Source organism: Dendropsophus ebraccatus, chromosome 4, assembly GCF_027789765.1.
Source record: "Dendropsophus ebraccatus isolate aDenEbr1 chromosome 4, aDenEbr1.pat, whole genome shotgun sequence".
Classification (NCBI taxonomy): Eukaryota; Metazoa; Chordata; class Amphibia; order Anura; family Hylidae; genus Dendropsophus; species Dendropsophus ebraccatus.
Genome location: NC_091457.1, coordinates 129,719,017 through 129,746,894, shown reverse-complemented (window position 1 = coordinate 129,746,894; position 27,878 = coordinate 129,719,017). Strand labels below are relative to the sequence as shown.

Sequence of the window (27,878 nt, the reverse complement as noted above, 5' to 3'; positions counted from 1 at the left end):
TAATTACATATATTTTTTAAATCAACTGGTGTCAGAAAATACAAATTTGCTAATTATTTTTACCACCTCTGTCCATCTGAGGAACTGTCCAGAGCAGTGAGAATTCCCAACAGCCAACCTCTCCTCCTTTGGACAGTTCCTGAATTGGTCAGATGTGGCAGCAACAACTTTTTATTTACAAATCAGTATAAAATTCTGACACCACTTCATTTTCGAAACATTTTATTTTCTGTGGAGTACCCCTTTAAGCATATGTAACAAGTACAATGTTCATAGGAATTATTGCCCAGCTTTCTACAGAGCCTGGTATGGTTGTAGCCATACAGCAGGGATATGAAACTCACAGTCCTCCAGCTGTTGCAAATCTTCAATCCCCAATCATGCCTGGACAGACTGTGCTATAGAGCATAACCCGCACCACATATATGTGAACAGGAATAAGTGTCAGTCTACACTGCAGTTAGAGAGTTCTATTCAATAACCAGAAGAGAGGAGAGAACCTTGAGCACGATATGGCATTTGATTACCGGTTGCTGAAGAACTTGGATGCAGCCTTAAGGCTGCCTGGAAAACATGGAAGCAGTCATAGCTGTTATATTCACAGCTACAATCCAGAGACCTCCATGAATGACCCTTTCAGCACGTATCAGTCAGCTACGCTTTCCGGCTTTCTTTCATCCTTGGCAAAGGTTCAGCTCCTTGCCCTAACACTGTATCAAAAGCTCCTAGCCAGAGCACCATAGCTTGTTGGCTTTCTTCTTGGCACCCACCAGCCATTCCGCTCCACGAAGGTATGGCCTGTGCCAATCAGTATGGCTTACCATTTTATTAGCTCTGTTATAATCTTTATTCAAGGGTTACATTTAGTCAAGCACCAGGAATATGGTCTTAATTTCCTGAGTAGTAATTAAAGCCAAAGCATAAGATGATATGAATAATATATCTCTGTAAGAACAGTAACGTTTCCTCGTATTATTTCTCCTACTAAGGTTTAAAGATGAGAAATTTTTTGTTTGATTTTGCAATTTGCTCAAAGTGCACTGATTCTAAAGCAATGTATTTATGTGAAGGAACATGTGAGATGTATCACTGCCAGTGTACACAGCCTTGGAACGTCTCGGAGGGTATCCAGTTGCAGAAGTGTATTATACTAGGATGAAGCATTGGTTCCCTGGGAGAAAGGGCTTGGTGTGGGGCCCCGTAATAAGACTGTTACACAGCTGTTATAAACTAGCCACCATAATGTCCTTCAGCAGACACCAATAAATGGAGGGAATGCTGATCAATTCAACATTTCTTGTAAAAATCCCTTTATCCTCATGGGTGAGCGATCAGATATCCTGTGATGTGACATGTGATGAGCCCTATTACACGGGTGATTATTGGCCGAATAACTTGAAACTGTCCTGTGTTACAGCTCAAGTGCTCGACACAAGTAACAAATCCTATTCAAATCAATGGAAGACTCGAGCATTTAACCTGGTGCCCCCTGCTCGGCAGAGCGGAGGGTGTCTGTTTCACCATCAAGTAACCTATTGTATTTTTTCCTTCTAATTTTTGTCCCTTGAATCGATGTGTAAAGGAAATTTACAAAAATTTTAATTGAAAAAAAAAAATCACAATATGATATGAAGACACATTAGAACTATGGCAGTATGCCATCAATTGCCTGCATAAGGCCTGAGTTTTAAAGTGTCTTTTAGTACCGCATTGCATATTTTCATTCCAATTTTTTTATATTTTGTTTACACATCCCTTCAAAGGGCAAAATATACAATAATTAGAACAGAAAATGCAGGGCCGTAACTAGAAATTACTGGGCCCCATAGCAAACTTTTGATTGGGCCCCCTCCCCCCTCCGCAATTGACCACTAAGCCGTCAAGTGTAGTCATAACTGCTAGCGCTTGTAAGTGCTTTCAGTTAAAGGGACATTTGCAGAACCCAGGAGGCCTGCTCAGCCACCTGGTGCTGTGAATGATGACAGCTCAGGGGGCCCAGTGTATTGGAGGAGGAGGAGGCCACTGGGCCCCTTGATGCGAGTACCACAACCAATGGGTCATCTAAAAAGATGTTACCCTGAGGTTTGTATCCAATCGCTGAACAAACCATGCAGTTTTTGTTTTCTTATGTATCACTCCATTACCTTTGCCATGCTTTGTAGATTAAGTATTACAAAGGTATTCTGGTTGGGGGCAATTTTTACCCACTGCATAGGTGATAATTGCGAGAACAGTAGAGTACTGACTAGAGGGACCATGATAACCTGGGATCTCCACTGATCAAAAATAGCCAAGCCATTACTTGTGGCTGTTGCTCTGTTCTGCCCATCAGAAGGGGTCACAGCTACCACCTATCCATGCATGCTCAGTTAAGGCAAATATGCATGCATTCTGAAGTGAGAGAGGAAATAAGACAATCCCAGACTCTGTTGGCAGCTTATCTTTCTGGAAACAAAGGATTTAGACATGTTGAGATCTAGTTGCCCAATTCCCCAGATATCATGTCCTGAAAAGCCAGGACATGCACCTACGTGGTTGTCCAGTCCACTGAAAACAGCTGGTTCAGTCAACATTAATCTAAAGTGCCTATCCAGTCTAATGCTCCAAAGACTTTTTTGCTCACAGTAGTTCACCACCCTTTAAAATGAGATATGTAATCATACTAGGCTTGGGCCCTTTTATAGTAGTTGTTTGGACCACCTCTATGGTACATACTGTATGCCAAAGAGCACAAGGGCTTAAACACCTAACAATAAAACCATGTAAGCCACCACAACACTATATGTGAGCAAAATTAGATTTACCTGTACATTTCATAGATTATAATTAGAGATGAGCGAACCTAAAGCATGCTCGAGTCCATCCGAACCCGATCCTTCAGCATTTGATTAGCGGTGGCTGCTGAAGTTGGATAAAGCTCTAAGGTTGTCTGGGAAACATGGATACAGACAATGACTATATCCATGATTTCCACATAGCCTTAGGGCTTTATCCAACTTCAGCAGCCACCGCTAATCAAATGCCGAAAGATCGGGTTCGGATGGACTCACGCATGCTCGAGGTTTGCACATCTCTAATTATAATAAGATGATGAGAGATAATATATATATATATATATATATATATATATATATATATATATATACATATTCACAATGTAAATGACCACACAAACACGAGGTGATGTGAATGAAGAGTAACACAGTCATAGTAAAGTCTATGTAAAGCCTCTACATTATGGTATGATAAAGAACAGAGCATAACACATAACACTGCGGCTATGTTACTGTCCACATTGCCGACAAGACTTTCCAGCAGAATCCCTTCAATCTTTCCCTCTCCTGACGCTTTGTTTATTATCTTGGTGGTTTAAAAGGATATTTTAAAAACTCCTCGGTGGATAGGAGCAGATCCTATATTGAAAAGGTTAAGGCCTGCCATGCTTTATGCACTGTATATACACATACGCTGTAACATTTTCCAGTCGCAAGAGAAGTCTCCCATCTCCACACATTCCTCGCTAAGCTGAAATGGCTAATTTAATATCAGCATGGCACTGGCCTGACTTTTACACAATCGTCTGCTTCGCCAAAAGACAAGAAAAAAAAAAATTCGGAAGGTGATCTACGGAGTTGGAAATAAAAATTAATGGAGAGGGAAAAGCCAAAGAAATGGCAGCAATTGGCAGGAATAATGCATTTACTGTGCCTGGGGCTCTTTTCAGAAGGAAGAGGCTGAGCTGCCGCAGAGGTTTCACGGCCCATACGCAGCAAATTATTCCAAGTAAAGCAGAGGACTCAAGACTTGTGGATACACAAGGTCAACAGCTGTGCTCCACGTCAACCACGGTCCAATAACTCCCCGTTAATGATATAAATGACAATACATCTTAGGCAATGAGAGTGAGAGGGGCTGGAAAAGAAATTGAGCTTTATTTAATTTCCTTTCTAAATCACGGCTTAAAACCCAAAGTGAAATATCTCGGTGAATTCCCTTGCTCGTGGCTGTTGATTCTCTTTGCTGGAACCAAAGACTTTAATTACCTGCAGAAGTAGTGTTTACCAGCGAGGAGCTCAGTGGAACAGTCAATCTGTCGTTTTCGTTTTTCAGAATATAAACCAGCCCCGGCCCCTAGAAGCGGCATTTATTGTGGATTTCAAAGCAGACAGTCCCATCTGATCTGTTCCATGCTGACTGCTGCTTTGCCATTGAACATTCCTCGGTATAAAAGTTTTGCTGTAAAATGAGGAATTCACCTCATTGACAAGCCCGACCGAGGAACTCATTGGAACTAATGGTTAACCTCTTAGAATTTTATTGCTCCTACAAATACATGTATTGCCTCCAAATCACAAACAGCTGTACTTTACCTAATTACAGGAGAAACTGCTGGCTGGGCTAGAGGTTGGAGATTTCTGTTTACCAAGTGTTGGAGACGGGTTCAACCTATTAACGCCATTGTTCTTGGTTTATTTGATGCTTGTGCTGTTTTTAATTTTTTTTCCTTTTTCCTTTTTTTTTGGTCTTTGTGAACTGAGCGACCTAAAGGATTGACTGTAATATTTTAGGGATGATATCTGCATGATGCGGCTATCAGGGGTCAGGAAGTATTATTTAGGCCAATTTTATGTAAGTGTAATACAGGTGCATTTCTGATATTTCCTATATTACATATTTAATGAAGATAAAAAATAGGAGAAAAGTAGGAGATCGCGCGTGGGGGGGGGGGGGGGGGTCTGACCCCTGGGCGCCCCGGCGATCTCTGGATCGGGCCCCACTAGCTCTATTATGAATAGAGTTCCGGATCGGCACGGAACCTGCGGCTCTATTCATTCCTATGGAGTGACGGCTGTACTCGACTCTTTTCGTTGCTCCATAGGAAAGAATAGAGCCGCTGATTGCATTCCAACCTGGGACTATATCCGTAACAGAGCCGTCGGGGCCTGATTCAGAGATCGCCGAATCAGAGGTACAGGGTTTGGACCCCCAGCGATCTCCTGCTTTTCCTCTATCCTATGGATAGGGGTAAAGTTGATTTTTTCCAGAAAACCGATTTAAGTTAAAGGGGTTATCCAGCGCTACAAAAACATGGCCACTTTTCCCCCTACTGTTGTCTCCAGTTCAGGTGCGGTTTGCAATTAAGCTCCATTTACTTCAATGGAACTGAGTTTCAAGACACCACCCAAACTGGAGACAACAGTAGGGGGAAAGTGGCCATGTTTTTCTAGCGCTGGATAACTCCTTTAAACCTTTAACCTTAATGTGGTGATCCAGAGGATGGCAAAAACTCTCACGAAGCAGATACCAATTGCCCCATCACAGGGAGAAGAAATCCTTCCCGACTCCAATAAGGCAATCAGAAAAATCCCTGGATCAACACCTTATCACATGTAATCTAGTGCCCATAACTTGTAATATTATATTTTTCAAGAAAAACATACTGGCCCCCTTCAACTTGTTTATTGAGTCAGCCATCACAACATCATGTGGCAGAGAGCTCCAAAGTGTTGCTACTCTTATAGTAAAGATGATGGTGAAACCTTCTTTCCTCTAAGCTTAGAGGATGCCCCCTTGCCATGCTCAACCAGAACCACAAGGCCGGTCCTGACTGTAGGTCCAATCTTCCAAACTAACAGCATCATAAGGGGCTTGATTTGCATCTCTAGTACAAGCCCAGAAAAGTGCACATATTCATTTTGTAAGAAATTTGCCCATTGTCTGCTTTGGACAATCCTTACTTGCTAATAGAGTACTTTGACAATAAGTTGATCGCAAAGTATTCCCTTGATCAGCTGTAATCTGAGAAACATAAAACTAGCAGTGAGTGTTTAATTGTTCTGCAGCGCCAACACAGGGGAAAAATGTAGTACATATTGCCCATTCAAAGAAGTGGGATGTCTGACAAGTTATCCAAAGCAAGAGATGCTTTCTGACCCCTCATTTAACTCTATAAAAGGGTGTATAAAAAAAGTGGTGTATTCTTTCCAGTCTGGAAAGCAGGGATGGTTTTCTATGGGGATTTACTATTGCTCTTGACAGTTCCTGACATGGACAGAGGTGGCAGCAGAGAGCACTGGGTCAGACTGAAGAGAATACACCACTCCCAACACATTTTACATAAATCAATAGTACAAACAAATATAAGAAACCTTCTCATATATCTTACCAGAGAAAGGCTCTTCTAATCAGACTTTCCAGGACACCACATCCTAAACTTTTATTCACTCAGATAAAATAGCTCACTTCTGCTTTGTATTTACATAGGCGTTTAGGTTACATGTTAAGTCTACGGAAAGGGGAGGGGTAAGGAGGGAGATAAATGGGGGAATGTGATTGGAGAGAACCAGAGGCAGACTGTAGACAGAGTACATGCACTTACTGTATTAAGGCCCTATTCCACCAACAGATCTGACGACAGATTATCTGCCAAAGATTTGAAGCCAAACCCAGGAACAGACTATAATCATAGATCAGGTCATAAAGGAAAGACTGGATTTTTTCCTCTTTTCAAATCCACTCCTGGGTTTGGCTTCAAATCTTTGGCAGATAATCTGTCGTCAGATCTGTTGGTGGAATAGGGCCTTTAGATTTCCCCTAGAGTCACAGCCTAGGCTCCTCAATACTCCTCTATAATGTCCTCCATGCAGCTGCCATTTCTTAGGGTGTACTATAGAGACACAAGAGAGAAGGATGACTCTTCTTTATGTGTGCAGCATATGGATGTTATAATGAAGGATGCTCTGTACCCATTCACTCGGGCAACTGAAAGTTAGAAATGTGGCCTGAAGAGCAAAGCATTGGTGGAAAATGGTATATACAAGTTGTATATTGGCCTAAAATTATTATATTCCTCATGTACTGTACACATGATAGTTATTCTGAAAAATTACCTTAAGGCCCATATTTTAAAGGGACTCTGTCACCTCCAACCCACCCTCCTCAAATCCCTAAACTAAAGTCATTGGTAAATAGTATAAAGGATGCTAATTCCAAATCTGTAATTTGTATCTTTCTACTCCTTTGTAATGAAGAGGACTACTTAGACCCTTTCATTTGTGGCTTATAAGAAAGGAATGCCAGAACATAGAAAGAAAAATAAATGCAGATACAGTAATACCTCGGTTTTCAAACGCTTTGGAACTCGAACTGCTTGGTATTCGAACAAAAATTTACCCAGAAGTAGTGTTTGGAATTCGAACTTTGCTCGGTTTTCGAACGTTTTTCTAACGTTTTTGCGAGCATGGATGGTGGGTTGTACCTGGGGAGTTAAGCAGTGGTGAGGCTTCACATACAGTACAGTGCTGTATAAGACTGCTGGAGTGCATATACAGTGCAGTAGTAGTACAGGCAGTGCACCACCATCTACCATACATTACAGTGCTTGGATGGGGGGGACGCTATACAGTAAAGGGTGGGTGAGGAGTTGGTGACTACTGTACTATAATTGCTGGTTCTGATGAACATTTCTTATGTTTAATGTCCTGTACAGTATAGTGGTGTTCTGTACTGTACTGTAGTGATTATACTGAGCACTTATCAGTGTAATAAATTAGTATTGTAGGTAATTATGGAACCAATGAATCACATTTACATTATTTCCTATGGGAAGACACTGCTCGGTTTTCAAACTGCTTGGTTCTCAAACTGCCTTCCGGAACCAATTAAGTTCGAGAACCGAGGTACCACTGTATACACTATGATTCTCTGTGATTGTAGAATCTACTGATACCTTAAGTTTAGCGGATGTTTGGAGGTGAAAGAGTCCCTTTAATTACCAGTGGCATTCCATGAAGACAGAAAACAGAGCACATCAACAAAAATAGTGAAGAAGTGGACCATGGTGGAGACCAGGCACTCGAGAAACCAGGCGAGTGGGCCAGGTAGGTATAACACTTATTTATTTTTAATGGAGCCCCAGCAATACACTAAGAATACACAATGCTTGGACAACCCCTTTAAGGCCCATTTTTTTTTTCACTCAGCTGGCATTATAAGCCAGCATATGGAATGCCTATACACTCTTTCCCACAGTACAGAGTCTGTACACATGGGTTTGTCTTCTGCATATGAACCAAAGAAAACCAACTAAGTGGCAACATGTAGTACATAAGCATGAAACCTCAGGAACTAGCCATGACTATGACTCTAGAAGGATCCAAGCTGCTGCACTGCCAGATCCAATTTCAAAGCTCTTCCTAGGTGAACCTAAGCTTAACCAGAACCCTGCAAAATCCTGGACCCTTCCAATCACATGATGAATTCATTGCATTTACCCACATATATAACCAATCACATGCAGCCAAATACCATTTTAATGTGGATGAAAGTTCCAATAATAAGAGACTTTTGGAGGCTGGTAAATCTTGTGAGAGTTCCCCATACTGTACCTTATCTGAGTGCCAAAGGAAGGCTCATTTATTAAGCCAACGTCCCTTGGAAAGCATGACTAGCAGAATGAATACAGCCTTTTCTTTGGTAATAAGTAAGTGAACACCCACAACCCACCCCTTAGAATAATAAGACTGGCATGGACACAGAAGGAATCCCAGAAGATTTGCAACTTGTCTAATTGCTTTATTTGAGCCAAATGAAATGTTGTCTTTTCTGCTCTATTAACCCTTGAAATAAACATCACACAAATTGCACTCTATATCCATATGGCAGAAATCTAGGCCGGGGCTGCCAGTGGCTTTAAATTGAAAACTGGATTGTGATAAAGGTAAAAGAGCGGAAAAAAAAAATCTGCCCAGGTGTTTTCCAACGTCTGGGAGAAGCCGAGCACATATTTCTGAAACGTGATACCTGGAGCACAAACATCACCGAAACAGAAGGCAGCCATTGTGCTATTAAAACGAGTGTGACATCACAAAAGACAATCTGTGGTTTCCATATATTATTTCCAAATATAGAACAGATTTAGATGACTCAACAGTGATGGGGAGGGATGCATCCCTCATGACTTAGGCTCATTTCCCTGTATTTTTTTTATGTTTCATTGTCTAATGTAAATGTAAATGTAAAATGTAAGTCTACCCAACGCAAGATTTCCTATTCTTGACCCCCAGGCCTTCTACAATCCATGCTTACATATAAGAGAACTCATTGGTCCTGATTTATCAAAGGGTGTAAACTTTAGACTGGTGTAAACTGCCCACAGTAACCAATCACAGCTCAGCTTTCAGCTATGGTAAAATGAAAGATGAGCTGTGATTGGTTGCTGGGGGCAGTTTACACCAGTCTAAATTTTAAACCCTTTGATAAATCACCCCCCATTGTTTCCATTTTTTTTTTTTTTTAAACTATCATTGTTAATGCCCCCAAAAATTCTTAAGGGTTCCACAGTGTTGGTCGAAACACAAATATCAATTTAAGCTATCACTGACCTGTGCCAATGAAAACTTTTTTTTAATGATATCTGAGATTAACATTGTGTAGTCAACCAAAAAAATGTACAAAATGTTTACAACTATTCACCATTCACTGAGACGATGAACCATGGCATAGTGTAGATAGTGAAAAAGCCACACACCCTTTATGGTAGACACCTGGGTGTAAAACACCATGAATGTCATATGAGTTTAGAATTTTGAATGAATTTCATGAAAGAGAGGGCATTTTCATATAGAAAGTCTAAATCCCACGGCACAAGTCCAATGTATAACAAGGCAACTAAATGTAACATTCTCATTTACAAAGTCCTTATGCAGTAAAATGGTCTTAACCCCCAGCGTGAATATAATACTAGTCTCAGACTGTCCATCTCTACGCTAATAGGGCACAGCAAGTGGCTTTTCATGATAAGGACTCAGGAACGGATCAGAAATGTTTTTCTTGAGATTGAGACAAATGGGGTAGGATTTAGGTGGCTTTGTGACTGGCAGCGCATCAGAGTTCCTGTGATTCACTGCTTATTTAGTTCAGAGCTTAATCTTCCTTGAGATAGATGAAATTTTGATATTCTGCTTCATACCGTGAAGCCCAAGTCTCACTCTTATTTCTAGGTCATGATTTGAAGAGATTGTAAAATTAGCCAAGTGAAACTTTAGTATATTTTAACAACCTCATCCAAATGTGAAGTAAAAACATATTTAGTCACATCTGTGTCGACACATCCACTGTATATGCCAAATATTACAACACAATATGGAACGAAATAAGAAAAAAGGAAAGATAGACGGATAGAGAGACAGATAGGAAGACATAACTTTTAATATATTTTTCCAATCTCTCAATCTTATAAATTTGGAATTTTCATTCTTTCTTATCCCTCTGTACTTCCAGTAAAGAAAAAAAAAAAAAGACATATTCAAGGGTGTTGGTAATGTTGAATTTGCTTTGACAGCATATAGAGATAAGCTTTATAGCAAACCCTGTGGACAATAGACTGGAGGGGACCCTAGTTACGTCTATGGGAAAGTTTTCATGCTGTGTAAACTGCGCCGAGGAGGAGAAGAGAGTGAGCTGCAACCATCAAAGTTAGGGCACAGATACTCCCGTTGGGCATGGGGCTGGAACGGACCCCAGGACAGATCATGGATTAAAAGCAGCTATCCGAAGGTACAAGTGGTTTGGGGGGGGGGGGGTCAGATTGTGGGTACAGAGTCACTTTAAACAATAGGTAATTTTCTAATAATACATTTCCCTTTAATCTGGTTACCTCAGTCTGCTGAACTCTGAGTTCCAAAAAGTTGCACATACTGAAAAACAATGAAGACTAAGCTGAAGCCCTGTGCTCTGCCTACATTTCATATGGCAACCTTTTTGGCAATATTTGATAGGGCAAACATGTTGAATGAGGATAGTAGTCATCTCACAATGCTCCATTTCCTAGAAGAAGCTTCTGGTTAAAGAGAAGCACAGTGTGAAAAGTTATAACTTGGCAAGATTTACACAAAATGGTATGGAGTTATTATTCCATTTGGGTCATTTGTGGAACGTAAACAATATTTGTATCTCATTTGACATCGGGATAGCTGTGATGGAAAGCGACATGGCTAAGTGGAAAGGAGGCATTACTGTTTTTGAAAAGTAACACCAAGCACAAAAACTGTGCCAAAATTATGGCATAAAGCAGGGGTGTCAAACTTGTGGTCCTCTAGCTACATAAAATTACAATTTCCATTATGCCTGCAAAGCCAAAGCTTTAGCTGTCCAGGCATGATGGGTAGTAAAGTTTGCTAACAGCTGAAGGGCCATGTTTTGACGCCATTGGTATAGAGGAACAGACATTACCAGAGGGTCCCTAAAAACTCTTTTTATCCCTAGATACATTTTTACTAGTTATTCATTCTGTATCATTAAGTTTAGTTCTACATAATATTTTGTTTATAAAGTGGGTTCACTTGCCCTTTAAAAGTCTTGCCACTGCCTCTAAGCTATGTTTCGGGGTTAGTGCCAATTCTCAGCCAGTGATGTTATTGAGTGTCAGAAGGATGATATATTATAACTTTAGTCGAAGTTGAAAAAGTTCCATTAACAGCAACTTCCTGTTCTATATCCTTCAACCATTTTTGTATCCAAATATACATTTCATACCTCTGCCTAGGTCCACTGTTTCTTTATCCAGCTTTCATCATCTGTTGCAAAAAATAAATAAATAAATAAAAATCCAAAAACATAAAGGGAATAACTATTTCCTTCTGAACAATTTTGCAAAGGTTTCAATGGAGTTTACAAGGTTAGGCGGAAAGTCAGCAATTTAGGACATATTTACAATAAATACGGTCTGAAGAACATTTCTGAGAGCTTTATGGGGAAGTGAGATTATTTTACATGAAATTCAATTTTACATCAAAGTTCTTTTGTGAAAAGAGAAAAAGGAATCAGGGTCAGATGGAAGGGGGGGGGGGTTAAAATACAAATTCCATTCCAAAAAATTTTTGGCTGCACAAATAATTCCTAATTTAAAAGCAGGTGACAGTTAGATATTTCCCTGGGGTAGAGTATTTAGCATCTGTGCTCAGGCCGACAGCCGATGTTGATGAAAGCCGGACATTCCTTAGATCTAATGAAAGTGTCGACAATGTACTGTATTGTGCGCATAAAGACGCCAATGTCACTGTTTACGAGATCAACTTAACATTTATCATCACTTATTGAATATATAATGTGCAGTCGGCAGTGTGGACACACAGGGCCCATGAGAATGAGCATTATATCGGATATACTTTGTGTAAGAGCCAGCTAGCTGCGGGCAGATACATATGGTCAAAGCAAACATGATTCTATTCCACACAGTTTATTAGTGATACTAGTAATGCTGTTGATCCCTTCCAGATCTAGGTGGTAGATAGTCCATTTTTAAAGCAGATAGCAGACATAACAAACCACTGGAAATGGCGCAGAACACATATTACTACAAGCAATTTAGCATAACTGGTCCGCAACGTCTCGATGGGGGTCATCTGAGGTCAGATTGACACAACAGAGGACCGGAGCCAAGTCCAAGCTGCTTGGGTTGATCACCAGCTCCAAATATCATATTTGTCATTGAGGAGGATATGGCTTTGAATATAAGGAAAATGTATGGAATGTATTTAGTTGTTCTATGAGGCTGGAGGTGAGAAGGGGTCCTCAGAAATTTCTTTTTTTGAGTAAATTAGGAATATATACTGTTTGAATTAGGATAAATGCAGTAATTGTTTTTTTTTTTTTTCAAGCAGCATGTCCTCTCTGTCAGACCTGAGATGATACATAGTAAGAAGTTCTTGGATGTCAGTCTCCCTGTTGAAAGGAAGGCACACCCAATCATCACTGAAAGTGGTGGTGTCATGTTAGGTAGGGATTAGTGCAGCTCTGCTCTCACTCAATCCACTGTCCTTACCAACTCAATCCACCCTAACCGGTCACCCCAAACTGGGTAACAGTCCATACAACGGGAATGAGTTAACAGGTCAGAGAGGTTAGACAGGCCCAGGACAACACCAAACAAGCATGTATGAGCAGACACACCTGCAAGAAGGTCAAAACCAGAAAGTCGGATAAAGAAAACAGGTCAGGCAAAATACAGTTCAATACTGGTAGGTCACATCAGAAAATCTAAGTACAGAATACAGGTAATGCTAGAGAGGCTCCAAGAGACCAATCGGAGGCGGTGCTCCAGCTAGGAGGTTTAAATACACAGACTACCTCATTGGCTTCTGTCTTCTGATTAGTGATGAGTGAACATGTTCGTAAATGTTCGTATGTTTGTACGAGCATGACGTTAATTGTTCGTGTTCGCTGATCACGAACAATTTGTTTGATGATCGGAATGGTTATAATGATCATTTTCGAATATATTCGAACTTGCAAACGTACGCAACTGCGTCTGATAATCTATACACATGTGCCTAACTCTACACCGAAACGTACGTAATACGGCGCACGCAACGGCATCATTTACATTTTGCACCTGTCAATCTGTTCGCATGTGCGTAGACCAAAACGTACACTTCTACTGTATGTTTGTTATTTGTTCGTGAATGTTCGGCGAGCACAAACTGATCGTAATACTTTTTTTAATGTTCATGTTCGGGATCCAAGCAGAACATCGGGATGTTTGCTCATTACTACTTCTAATTGGCCACATGCTGTGGACGGTGCCTACCGCTACCAGTGCTAATTTATTTTTTTTAGTGGATACATTTGACCTCCTGAAGCCGAGTCCCCTTTCCCACCTAATGATCATAAGGTCATTGGACAAAATAGTTGAACCATAGCTATGTATCCATATACCGGAGGCACAAAACGTGTATTTTTTGTATAACTTTAATTATCCATAATTACATCAATATATCTATAGATAAAGTAACTTCATCATACAAATCCATGTCCTTTCCTGGATGTATAGGCATGCATATTGATGCCCCACTCATCTGCAAAAAAAAGTAAAAAATTCATGCAGTATATCAAAAACACCAAAAATACAGCAACAACCATGTGATTACACACAACGCTATCCATACCCACTAAACCACCCAGCAGCACTCAGAATAAGGCACTAAGGACATAACACAAATCAGCCTGACGCATGTTTTCCTAAATTATACCTGGACTATACTGTTACGTCAGCCGCTACCTCCCTGTAAGTCCCACAATCAAGCTGTTTGCTGTAACATGTAGCTATGTGGATTTCTTGGGGCTGTTTAGGCATTGGCAGTTCAATCCAGATGCCTATCCATTCATGAGGAATTAATGTTTAGGATTATGTACAAGACCGACCAATCAACCAGATAAAATCAGTCAAAACATCACCCCGGCTGCGTCTCCGTAGAATAAAGCCCCAGTGTTTCTACAGTGTCTCCACCATGTTATCATAACAAAAGAAACCATTTATTTTCATGACAACTGGCAAATTTATATTCATTTTTTATGAATGTGGATGACTGTCCGGATGACTGTGCAGCTCATTGGTTGTGCAGCTATCACTCAGATACAGTTCACTTACTAATACTTCTACATTTGGACTATGCCTTTTAAACATACCTTTCATCTCCCTGAGTCTAGAGGATGTAATTCTGAGGGCTCAACCTCCAGCTATACAGAACATATGGACACCTACATTGACCTGCTTTGTATTCTTTATTATCATCATTGTGTAAGCACAATAAATGATCAATAGGGTCCTATAGGTTATTACTGATCTCATACAAAACTAGTGGTAGGTGATAGCTCCAAAGTCAACTTCTTTTGATCCATTAGAACCCATTACCATGTCACAGGCAAAGCCAGCTGGAGGATCCTTGAGCATTTTGGTAGGCCACTCCAGCAGGTAGGAGATGTGGGGATGCTTACAAGGATATTGTCAAATAAAACACCGCCTTCAAGTCATGTTATAAACTAGAAAGCCTTAGGGTCCTATTCCATGGGTCGAGCAGGGCCCGATCAATGGTGTAAACGAGCGTCAATCTGCTAGATCGCTGCTCGTTTACTGGGCCTATTCCACTGCCTGATGATCGTTAAGCGAGGGCTGCAGGGACATCGTTACGGATGTCCTTGTAGCCCTTGCAGCATACATTACCTGTCAGGTCTTCTCCTCCGCTCTGTCTTCCTCCCCAGGTCCCGCGCGCTCTAGCTTCAGAATGGCCTGTCAGCTGACAGGCCACTCAGCCAATCACAGCCCGCGGCGGTCCCGACCTGTGATTGGCTGAGCGCTCCGTCAGCTGACAGGCCATTCTGAAGCTAGAGCGCGCGGGACCTGGGGAGGAAGACAGAGCGGAGGAGAAGACCTGACAGGTAATGTATGCTGTGCTTCTCAAATCGTCGGTCGCCCACCGTGTACCGCTATTCCACCGTAGCGATGCGCGGTGGGGGAACGATGATTTTAGGTCTGGCCCTAAATGAACGATCAGCTGATGACACGAGCATCGGCTGATCATTCTCTCTATTCCACCGAGCGATAATCGGCCGATTATCGTTCCTGTGGAATAGGGCCCTTACTTGTATTATATTCTCTTGATATTGAGTCTGGGCTTAGAAGTCCAGTGGGCGGTCTTAATCAGTGATTGTATGCAACCTCCACCCAATGGACTCCTACGCCCAGAATTTTTACAGATTTTAAATTATCATTTACAAGTTCTACTGAATTTTTATATCTAAAATTCAATAATATCAATCTGCTCAGCTTTCTCTATAACATAATGCTGGTATATTTGATATCATTTTTATAGAGCTAGGTTCAATTTAATACATGCCAGAGTCTTCCAACCTCATTCAATGGTTGATAGTCCTCCCTACATGCACACTCACACAGTGAGCCTAACATTTTTTATTAAAACAGTTGTCTGCTAAGCCCCCTCTAGTGGTGGCTTCAGGAAACCAGAATTTAATAATTTAAACAGACACAAACTATGCATAACTGAAGAGTACGAGGGAATGCAAGTAACATAAATCTTACATAAGATACCCCTATCTCTTCGTGTCAGGCTTCTCCTCCCTTTGCTAAATTTGCATTTAGCTCATTTGCATTTTATGTTTATAATATGGACAAACTTCTCACTGAGAGATCAGTTACATGCTACCAATTCAAGTCTATAGAGAGGGGAGGGACTAAGAGGGAGTGAGTTCAGAAAGCAGACACAGATACTGCAAAGAGACAATGCAAGAGCTAGCAGTAAGTATTAGATTCCATAACAGGGCTATGTTGACAGCTTAGAATTCTCACTACTGCCCTATAATGCTCTCCATGCTGCTGATGCTTCTTAGGGTGTATTTCGAGACTTAGGACAGAAATATATCCTGTTCTGTGTGTGAGTAGTACATAGGGACACCATAAATTGCGCTCCATCAACTTGGTCTGGGACAACTGAAAACTGGACATAAAGCACATGTAAAACAGATTAACCTGAAAAGTGCTTTGTATCAGGTAAACAAGGCTCCTACCCATGTGAAGATAAATAAAGAACTTAATTGACGTCGAACATCGTACCATAAGATGACACCAGTAGTGGATTATAATAGGGGCGTTTTGGGCAGCAGCCCGGGGCCCTGAGCTCCTGGGGGGCCCATGACCACCCAACAAGACTTATACTTTCAGTGGTGTACTGTCTCCTGGCTACACTTCTGCCATGATTTGCAAAAAATCACTGTTTTTTTATGTCAATTTTGTACAAATCTGGACATCATGACATTATCTGTCCTGTACTATGAACGCCAGGCTAGTGCTGCCATAGTTACAGTGGGTTGGGGGGGCCCAGGCTTGGTGAACAGCCCGGGGCCTATGGTAAAGTTAATCCACCCCTGGATGACACAATGACAAAAGGTCACTATAAGGGAAGAGAAGAAATACATGATCCTCATCTGTATCGCATTATGATATTTGCTCTTCAGCTTTTGTTCCAGTGTCATGGTATTACTAGTTTGTTTCAACATAAAGGCTCCATGCATAATTTTAAAATTGTTTCACAAGATGTGCTCAAGTGAAATCTCCTTGTCACTGTGAAGGGTCTTAGTGGGATAATAAAGACATCACGGACATCTGTGGAGAGGATAAGGTATGTGCAACCGAATTCTGCAGCTCAGCGGAAAATATTTAAAACTGTCATTCCTCTTCCTTCCGGGAGGATTGTCAAGTGACAGATTAAGCAGAAACACATACCTTAATTTACACGGCCTAAAACCAAACCTCTCGTCCCAAAAGAATACTCAACAACAATAACCTTTTGTGACTACAAAGTTTTGCGCACAATCCAGTTGTAAGAAATTTAAAGAAAACCTCCTCTGTTGAACAACACCCCCCCCCCCCCCCCCATTTATAACCTACAAAACATATTTACGAAACTTCCCATTATTTATTCTGTACTGGTTTTATACCAGTGGTATTTTTTTTTATCCATTCACACCCACTGTATGGGGAAAAAAATGCTGGTCCATTGGTGGAATCTGAGTGCACCCTATTTACACAGTAAAAAAGCCATATGACCTAATAGCTTAGCTATATCTGTTTAACTGCAATTCAGAGTTATTTCTAATATTATTAGGAAGCAATATATAAAATACTTTCTAAAGTATTTAACGTATTAAAAAAAATTGAATGTGAACTTTTGGGAATATTTTATAGGTACAATGTTCCATTCAATAAAATGGGCTAAACTCTTTAAAGCCCAAGCCCAAAATGACCCAGTGGACCGTGCCAATTTAAATTTTTGCGTTTTCGTTTTTTCCTCCTTACCTTCTAAGAGTTCTAGTACTTTCATTTTTCTATCTACAGGGCCATGTAAGGGCTTGTTTTTTTTCAGGAATAGGTGTACTAATGGCAGCTTTCATTCTACCATAACATGCCATAGATCAGTGTAATAGGTGCCCTGCTGATAAGGCCTGTCTGTGGCAGAGTGCCAATCGGACGTGCGCACGGAGGAAGGTAAGAGACCTCCAGCGGTCTGTGAAAGTGATCGGGACCCCTGCGGGGCTCCCGATTGGTAAGTGGCAGGAGCTGCTCCTGTCACTTACACTTAAACGCCACAATCGCTGCAGCCTGTCAATAATGGTGAGGGCCCGGCTGCTCACTGCAGCTGCCCCCCACCTGCTTTGAACCGCGCTCCGCTAGAATAATGCACCAACAGCCCTCATTGTAATGACGGGTGGCCAAAATCACTTACTTTTTAAAAAATTATGAACGGAAAGGAAAAAACATTACGTGAATATAGCCTAAAATACTTTTGACATGTTACACAGGTATGACAAACATTTTGAATGGTCAGGGTTCTGTTGTTCAAGAACTCCCCCCCCCCCCCCCCCACTGTACGCTACATATAGCTTGGAGAAGAGCATAGGTGAGAGGTTCACACTTTGGCTTGCTGTTCTCCCTGACTTGTTGCAGCAAGCAGTCTTCATAACTTTACAATGAAGCAGGTCTTATGTAATAAGGTGAGGAAAGTACAGATTCTGTGAGTGAAGTGTTCAATTTGCACTCTTAACCTATCTAGCTATCTAATAAGTGTGCTGCTTACTCATCTCTTTCCCAAATTGCCTAAATCCTAAATGGAGAGATCAAATAAAGCCCTCTCTCCATTGAATTACTTTGGAACAGCAGAGAAAATGAATCTGCCAACAGGTTTGCCTTACAAAGGTTGAATGATGATGGATGTAATATTTTAGAACCACACAATATTTTCTATTAGGGTAGGCATTGTAGGTAAGGTTGGTGGTCTCTCTATTCCTTGTCATATCAATGTGCCCAGTGCTTGGTCTAGAATTACAGTAAATACCGGTCTGAAAATGGCCCAGTCCAGTTCTCAAGTAACCTATACAGTATCTGAGTCCATAAATCCAGAATATGCTAATGGATAACACATGCTCAATTAACCCCATTTAAAAAGAGACCAGAAAAATATCAGTCTGGACGTTTTTCTTCAAAGAGACTCATTTTAATAAATAGCTCACTTCTATTAAGCTTCCAATTGCGGCAATTTCCTGTGACGTTTTTGAATCATTTTATTTTACTCAGTCCTATGAAACTTACAGAATCCTTGGGTCGTGGGACTCTAAAATGAATAATTTGATTATTGTTATTCCTGCAGGGCTTGGAAGCGAAAGACACACAAAGCAAAAAACACTAATTCATCCACAATCACACAACATAAGTGTCATAATAATCACGGCCATTGTTGTTGATTTGCAACAACGGCCATGATTAATATGACACTTACTTTGTGCTGCCTGCTAGTGGAGCTGCAAAAAACTGTCAGTTTTCTGCGGCCGTTATTCATTGAATAGCGTCCGCAGAGAACCTGTCAGTTCACACAATGGGGCGTGCGGCTCCGGCTCCACGCTCCATTGTGTTCAGCAGGAAATTTGGATGCGGGTGCACACTGATGTGCCCGCATCCGAATTCAGCAGTAGTGAAGCCCGGCCGGGATGATCTTCTCTAACACTGATAGTTCCCAGACCTGGCCGGTGAACATGTGAACATGTGAACATGGCCCTAATGTGTATGAGTTAACAACTTGGTCCAGACTTGTTTGACTTTTGCAATCATACTGGGTTCTTTACCAGTTACGGATTTGGATGGTTTACGTACTTTGAGCTTGTACCACCAATCCGACATTGCATTATTTGGGTGCTACAGTATATGGTTCAAATGGGGCAAGTACATCTTATCCCCATCCCCCTCGTAGCACTTCCTAATGCTAGCTGTTTGATCAGAACCTATATAAGGTTTAAAGGAAATCTGTCAGCTGTTATTTACTTTCCAAACTGGCGATACTATTAGATAGCTGTTAGGTAAGGTGGACACATGGTAGCTTTCATATATCTGTCTGTGCTTCCAGGACTCATAGCTGGAGTGTCTGCTCTCTCCTCCTCCATGCTTGATTGACACCTGAAAGCTGAGTCCAAAGCAGGTTCAGGTATGGAAGGGGGGAGTAAAGAGGTGTTACAGCCTGCTGCACTTCAGGAGCTCAAGAAATCCTCTTTGACTCTTCATTCTATAAAATAAAAGAATTTTCTACATTCTGGAAGCACAGACAGATATATGAAAGATCACATGTGTCTCCTTGACTTAACAGGTATCTAACTGTCATAAGTTTGGAATGTCAATTGCAGCAGAGAGATTCCGGATAATATACTAAGACAGTATACTAACACACTAATTTGACTCAAAAAGAGATAGAATATGTGTCAAGCACATTATAAAATGCAGGTCTCTAATGCACTTAGTCTATTCCTAAGAAGCTATCATTGTGGTTAATGGTTTCCTTTCAGCCTATGACAGTCAGGACAACACAACCCAACCATTTTTTCTCATGATTAAATCTAATGTTCCTTCACTGTTTATTTGTCAGACTGCACATATAAAGCATTTGTAAGAGGGGAAATGGGACGTATATGGAGTAATGTATTTCTTTACACTATGGCATCCACTCAAACAGCTTAGCACAACCCTCCAGCCTGTAATTGTTTTTCCGTCTAGCTTCAATGGACCATGAAAGCAGAGACCTGATCCAGTGTGCATTGGCAGCCAGCAGTGATTTGTATCAGAACATCTGTGCACCTTCGTTGTCCTAAAACCTCACCATCTTTCTTCATTTACATTTTGCGGGTAGAAAACATATCAAAATTATGTCTAAAAATTGCTGTCTCACCACTGAGAGCGTAACATGTAATGGACTCTCTCGGTGCAACACATTTCAATCTACAGTAATCTATACTGAATTGTAATGAGAATAAATCTGCTAGACTAATTTGTCATCGTTTTTTCAGCTAGACAATATGGCCGCAGTTTTTTTGTAAAACTTGTGCCAAGCGTTTATTCAACTGAAATTTCAGATGATGACAGCAACAGATACGAAACTCGCATTATTGAGACACGCAACCTGCCACACAGGTGTCTCCCTGAAAAGCTTAGGTTACTTGTTAGCAAAGTGTTCTGGAGAAAACTGGCCGGTGAACAAGTGACGATATTAAATCCATGAAAACAGAACCGACTTATCTGAAAAAGAATGATAAAATCCCAGATGTCTGCTGGACAGAATAAAACCTTTATAACTAGTCTGTTATTCGAGGTATTTATGGGAGCAACTCTGAAAATAATCTATCCCCTTTATGGACATTGCCTTGTAGATCCTAAAGTTGTCTCCTTCTTGAGTATCTGGTGTTTAGGGCCGAGTCATCAGAATCACGAGATTCCCAATAGTCGACCTGATGAGAACCTGGTGTTATTTTTTAGAGGGGAATCAAGAAGAGTGGACTGTTCCCCAAATTGGGTCTTTCCTCCTTCCCTACTACCTTTCCCCAATGCTGTGTTTACAGTCAGCGCTAGAAATGAGCGAACAGGGCAGAGGTTCGGGTTCGTATGAACCCAAGCCATAGGCATTTGACTGCCGCTGTCTTCCCGTTTGGTGGGGAAGGTGGAGACAGACCAAGTCCGGCCTGAAAAACAGGGATGACCTAGGCTGTACACCTGTTTTCCAGGCGGGACTCGGTATGTCTTCACCTTTCCCACGGAACGGGAAGACAGTAGGATTCAAATGCCGATGGTTCGGATTAGTACACACCTGAACCTCAGCCCAGTTTGCTCATCTGTAGTCAGCGCCACCAGTAGGTTCAATACTGGTTAAACAATATTATATTGTTATTGACGTATGACAACTCCTTGTCCCTACATAGTCAACTCCTTAGTCCCTACATAGTCAACGTATGACAACTTCTTGTCCCTACAGTGTCTAATCATCTCTTTCAATATCAGACTGTGTAGGTACGTATCCTGTTGGCTACGGCAATGGTAACACCTAGGGGGACACTAATGTGCATAAATACATACAAATGATTATTTTGCAAATACTTTATTCACATCCAGCCTTTCTGCCCCACTTGTGCCAGAGGGGTGGGGAGGGGGTGTAACAGGGGGAGAGCCACACACAGAGAGGGCACGACCTCTGCATGTGCTGCATTTCACATTTTTCTGCAGGAAAAATGTCAGTAAAACTTCTGCCATCTCTGAGCTGGTGTAGGTTTCATTTTGTGCAAACAGAGGGGCTCCGATGTGCACGGGATGTGGCGTAATGCCTTCACATAAATCCTGCAAGCCTCAATCCTGCAGGGATATTTTAAGCCTGGCGCAAAAAAAAAAAAACTTAATGAATGTTCTCCCTAGTTTTTACTTAAGCCTTAGAGACACTGTAAAGTTTTTGTATAATTTTTGTGAAATACTACAGCTGATTTCTAAATTAAAGGGGTTATCCAGGATCAGAAAAAGCACAGCTACTTTCTTGCAAAAACAGCACCACCCCTGTTCCCAGGTTGTGTGTGGTATTGCAGTTCATCTCCTTTCACTTCAATGGAACTGAGTTGAAAAACTACACCCAAACTGAGATGCTTTGGAAGAAAGCAGCCATGTTTTTCTAAGCCTGGACAAATAAAAAAATAATTCAATTATTATATTAACTTAATTATTATTTAATTAAAAGTAAATAAATCCAGACTACAGCCCCCTCAAATTAATGCATATTCCAGACCATCTTCCAAAACTTATTCAGACTACAACCATCCTTCTGAATTAATGCAGACTAGCCACCAAGACTGCAGACCAGGTTATTGGGCAGGAGGTGTGTTAAAGCGACTCTGTACCCACAATCTGACCCCCCCAAACCACTTGTACCTTCGGATAGCTGCTTTTAATCCAAGATCTGTCCTGGGGTCCGTTCGGCAGATGGTGCAGTTATTGTCCTAAAAACAACTTTTAAACTGGCAGCCCTGTGTCAAATTGGCATGGCCTAGAGTATGTGTGCATTAGACTGGTACAACCTCTCTGTCCCTCCTCCCCGCCCTCCTCATCATTAGGAATGCTCCAGGCATATTTTCTTCTTTTCAACACCTATGTCAGCATGGCACATGGGATGGATCGTTAAAGGGGTACTCCAGCGGGGGAAGGGGCATTTTTTCGTGGGACCGGGGAGGAGGTGGCTGAGGGAAATGACGGCGGGTCCCGCATCGCAGTGCTCCGGTCCCCGATTCCCCGCTGCTTCCTGGTGTCTGACGTGGGCCCAAGACGATACATCTCAGGTGCGTTCAGCCAGTCAGTGACAGAGGCAGGATCTGAGCAGACTTGAAACGGATCCCACCTCCGTCACTGACTGGCTGAGCGGACCTGAGACGTCACGTCTCGGGCCCGCGTCAAACCCAAGGAAGCGGCCGGGAACCGGGGACCGGAGCAACGCGATGCGGGACCCGCCACTGGAACCGGGGAGGTGAGTGGACGTCGTTTCCCTCAGCCACTTCCTCCCCGGTCCCAGGAAAAAAATGCCCCCCCTCCCCGCTGGAGTACCCCTTTAAGGCACCTGTGCAATGTTCAGAGAGAAGAAAATGTTCTAGGGAGATTCCTAATGATGAAGAGGGTAGGGAGGAGGGAAGTAGGGGTGGTGCAAAGTTAGGGCACAGATATTCTAGGCCATGGCCGTTTGACTCAGGACTGCAAGTTTAAAAGTTGTTTTTTAGGACAATAACTGCATCACCTGCCGAACGGACCCCAGGACAGATCTTGGATTAAAAGCAGCTATCCGAAGGTACAAGTAGATTGGGGGGGGGGGGGGGAGATTGTGTGTACAGAGTCGCCCTATGTTATAGTTGCTTAATCAAAAAAGGAAGAAAGCATTGTGAAGCCCTATGAGGGTTATACAAAAGAGCATTGATTGTATGAAACAAGTTAATAAGCCAAGTACACAGCACCTACGTGAGATCTATGGGAATGAATGTATCATTATTTATTATACTAATTTGAAAGAACACATTATGTGCCAAGATATGTCTAATTCAACGGGCACTGGATTTTTTTCCAAAAATAAGCACAACTAGCTAATTACAGTGTGTATGTGCTGCAGATCTGACACATGCCATACGTTTTATGTAAATTAGGGACAATGTTGCTAGGGGCCTAGGTGTAGGAGTAGGTGTGACCAATAATGAAGCGTGAGCGCCAATTTTTCATGAAACCATAAATATAAATGTACACCCAGATATCGATATAAAGATAGAACACCTGGCTGCATAAAGGCTGTTGGCAAGCGATCAGATGTTCAAAGAATTTCTCTTGGATGCAGCATGACATGAGGAAAGGTCATCTTTAAGTACATAATATCTGAAAAAAAAATCTTAGAAGGGAGTCCTGCAGCTGGGATTACCTATAATCTGCAGGGAAACCTAGCATCAAGTGTTCAGTTCCCCTGCAACGCCACCACTGGGAAAATAAGATATTACACAAGGCACATTAAAATTAATAAAACCAACCGACAAATCCATTTCATTAGTATTGCCTGCTACTTAGGTCAGGATCAAGGGTTACCTGCAGACACAATGATCCCTTTTCCCAATAAATGTTAACACCACCAATGTGACAGCATTGGTCTGAGAGTCACAATGGACGTTAGTAGAACAAACATTAGCCTCTTCTTTCTACAAGAATTGGCACAAACCAGCACCAAAATTTTTCAAAACCTATTTTATTAACAACATACATATTTGCCCATAAACACTAACAAGGCAAAAACTTATCTTGATTTTTATTGCTTCTGGGTGTGAAACCACAATGTTAGAAGAAGATGTTTAATACACCTGTGCCAATAACTTTGGAAGCTTCCTCCAGCACAACGTGTAGATGATGTTTTTGGCGCTGAGTATTCAGCATAGATGTGTGTTGGTGCGCTGTGTCCAAGGGCCGCATTGTTCATCGCTGAGCAGAATGTTTCTAGGCAATAATATTGTAAATGAACACAGGTTTAAAGGGCTCTCTTAAAAGGCAACTTACTCCATAGTAATTCAATGAACTTTTATTTGTAGGGAAATACTAATTCAACATTTTGGATAACTGCAGAGCATTTGGCTACAATTAAAGTCATCCTCTACTGTAATCCACATGAGCATGTCTTTAACTCCTTCAAGACCGAGCCCATTGATGCACGGATGTCAGGGTCAAATCAATGCAATGTTCCTCCCCGCTTTCTAAGAGCCATATCGCTTTTATTTTTCCACCTACAGGGCTGGTTGAGGTGACATTTTTTGCACCATTTTTGATATTTTTCCGTTTACACCGTTCACCGTGAACAATAATGTTATATTTTAATAGATTGGACAATTTCGCACACTACGATATACAATATGTGAAGGGGTTAATATCTCTTCGAGTGAAACCACATCGGGGGCGTTTTGTTTTCTTTCCAGAAAAAGTTTTGTATCGCTCAAAAATTATACCGCTCGACTCTCAAGATTCTTTTGCACAATGTATGTTCAAGTTCCCCTAAGAAGATTCTTACATTTAAAGGTCTTACCATGTACGTTTAAAAAATTTAGGGAAAAATCATTTGTTTGTAAAATATGGACTGACTTAGGGCCCTAACACACAGGTTAATTGGCCTGTATATTAGGACCAACGATCTGCCGGTAAATAGGCAAATGCTTGTTCTTTGGCTGGTATCTTCTTCTTGTCAGAATAGACAACCATTGCTTGTCCTACACAAATCTTCCTATACAAATGATCCAGAAATCTCTCTGGCAGCCATGTCTACACTATTGATGAGTCTTGTTGTAAGCACTGTGAATGAGTGCAAATGTACAAGTATCCTAGGATGGTCTATCCCTATTATTAATTGTTCAGAACCCGTATTGATCATCACAATGCAGGCTCTACAGCAAGTGAATGGGGCTGGGAGAAAGTGCCAGATACTGCCACATATATGTTTGAGCCACAGTGACGGAAACAACAGTTAAGAAGCCTTGGCCCTTGATGGGCCCATGATCTACTGATCCATGAGAGTCCCATGGGTTGGACTTCCGATGATTACACATTTCCCTTTGTAATCCATTAACAATTTAAAAAATTCTGAATACTAAGGAATTAATTATGGAATTAAGGAATTGCTAATGTACTAAAAAAAAAATTATGGCATTTTAAAACAATATGGGGGAAAAAAAACACAGCAATGAAAGCTCTAAAGTTGCATTTGGAGTGACAGCTTTTCTTTCCTTGACTGTCTTAGTAGTAATTTTCTATAGGATATGCTGACCTGGCACAACACACTTGAGTTCAGAGTAGATTATATACTGCAGACCAGTAGATGAGATATAGCTAAACATGTATTGCTATTAGGTACAACTAGTCAGATATGTAAAACGTCATTCACAATTGCCTTTGAACTTACCACCCATTTACCTGCTCTGGTGTTAAATGTTCTTTGTTTTCATCAGATGTCTTCCATCTCCTCCCCCTATTCCTCTTTCCCTAACTGGCTCATTATAGATCAAAGTTCTGGGGTTCTCACTCTAGGCAAAGGTTGGATAGATGATCAATGTACAGCATGAGATCTTGTCGTGACGATGTGACTCCGGCAGAGACGGGATCATCTGCATAAACAAAAGCAGATACGGCCTTTAGACTTTTTTGCATTAGTTAAAATGTACTTAATTCGTGGGAACAGACGGAACAGATCTGAGAACTTCCATTAAAACAGTTGAAAGCCTCCAGAAAACTGGCTCTGATGGATTATTATTAGTAACCCTAATGCACATTCCCTTTTGGCCAACCAGACTGTGTTCTGCATATGGGATCCTTGTCTCGAGTCGCTTTGTCTTGGGAGTGACGGAGCACTCAGCCAATCACTGGCCGCAGCGCTGTCCTGTCTCAGTCAGTGATTGGCTGAATGAGCTGGAGGCAGCTACATTTGGCTGGGGACACTGAAGACAATGGGGAGCACGGACAGGTGAGCATAGCCTTTTATTTTTAATGTCAATTAAACTTTTTGCAAAGTTTGGATTGATTCTTAGTTGGTAACACTTGTTTCACTCATCTCTACCCCCCTCCCTATCTTTGGCACTCATGCTTGATTGATAGACTAAGGGCCCTATTCCCCAATTATCGTTCAAAAAATCGTTAGATTGTACGTAATCAAACAATAATTGTTTCGTTTAATAGCAGACAATGATTAAATGACCAATCCGAAATCGTTGGTCGTTTGATAGGATTTGGAACTATTTTTATCGTTGATCATTTGCAAATCGTTCACGCATCGTTTGGTGTAATAAGATGTCGATCAGTCGTTTAAAGTAACAACGAACACAGTGGCCATGACAAGATGACCGCAAGAACGATCGTAAGTAACGATTATCGTTCCGTGTAATTGGGTGAACAATTTCAGGTTGTTCACCATAGCGGTCTTTTGAGATCGTTCATTGATAATCGCCCAAAAATTACTTTGTGGAATGGGACCGGGTGCTCCATGCATAGGTGGCACTCAGCGTGTCTCTCAAGCATGAGTGGCTGAGAGGAGGTGGGGGCAGTGTGACCGCATTATAAATTGTCTCCACCTCCTGGAGGGTCTTTAAAAAAAAAACTACAATGTATAATGTATGGTGTACTGAAAACCCATCACACAAACTCTTTTCAATTGAGTGGTCTTTTAGTGAGGTTTCATTGTATAGTACAACCATTTATCTACCTGGATAATTAGTATTCGTATACATCTTCATTTATTGAAGACAGACAAATTATATTGTAACCACATTATCTGGGGGTAGAGACGGAATTCCCAGCAATCTCCTAATTCTTGAGGTCAAGGACAGAGCAGGACTGAAATTTACATGCCTATAACAAACTTGAGGAAGCCCTAGGTGAGCCTATTGCTCAGTGTCACGTAACCTCCCGTGGCTTCAAAATGTAACAGTAACCTTTACCCCCACACATTTAAAGACTATAATTATGCAATTAAAAGTAATTATGTAATTCACAGTGCAACATTTGACTCTATAGGAGGCATGTTAGTGGCCTGGATCAATGACCTTTGAAAGTTTTGCACACTGAGCTAGAACAATGAGGCTTTAAATTGGTTTCGAAGCACAATCTAATTCCAACATCTGCAAAGATTATACAATTAAAAGTGGAACTGGTGGATAGTTGAAATCATTAGACGGGAATG

The 27,878-nt window shown here is 41.3% G+C and overlaps 1 protein-coding gene across 1 annotated transcript in view; it reads right to left on the bottom strand.

Moving 5' to 3' along the window:
• The window catches only part of ERC2 (ELKS/RAB6-interacting/CAST family member 2), a 667,987-nt gene that overhangs the window by 70,955 nt on the left and 569,154 nt on the right, over positions 1–27,878 (bottom strand). The window contains exon 16 of the mRNA XM_069967012.1: positions 26,120–26,310. Coding sequence (XP_069823113.1) covers positions 26,230–26,310 — 81 coding nt within the window. The 3' untranslated portion in view covers positions 26,120–26,229. The remainder of the gene's footprint in view (positions 1–26,119; positions 26,311–27,878) is intronic.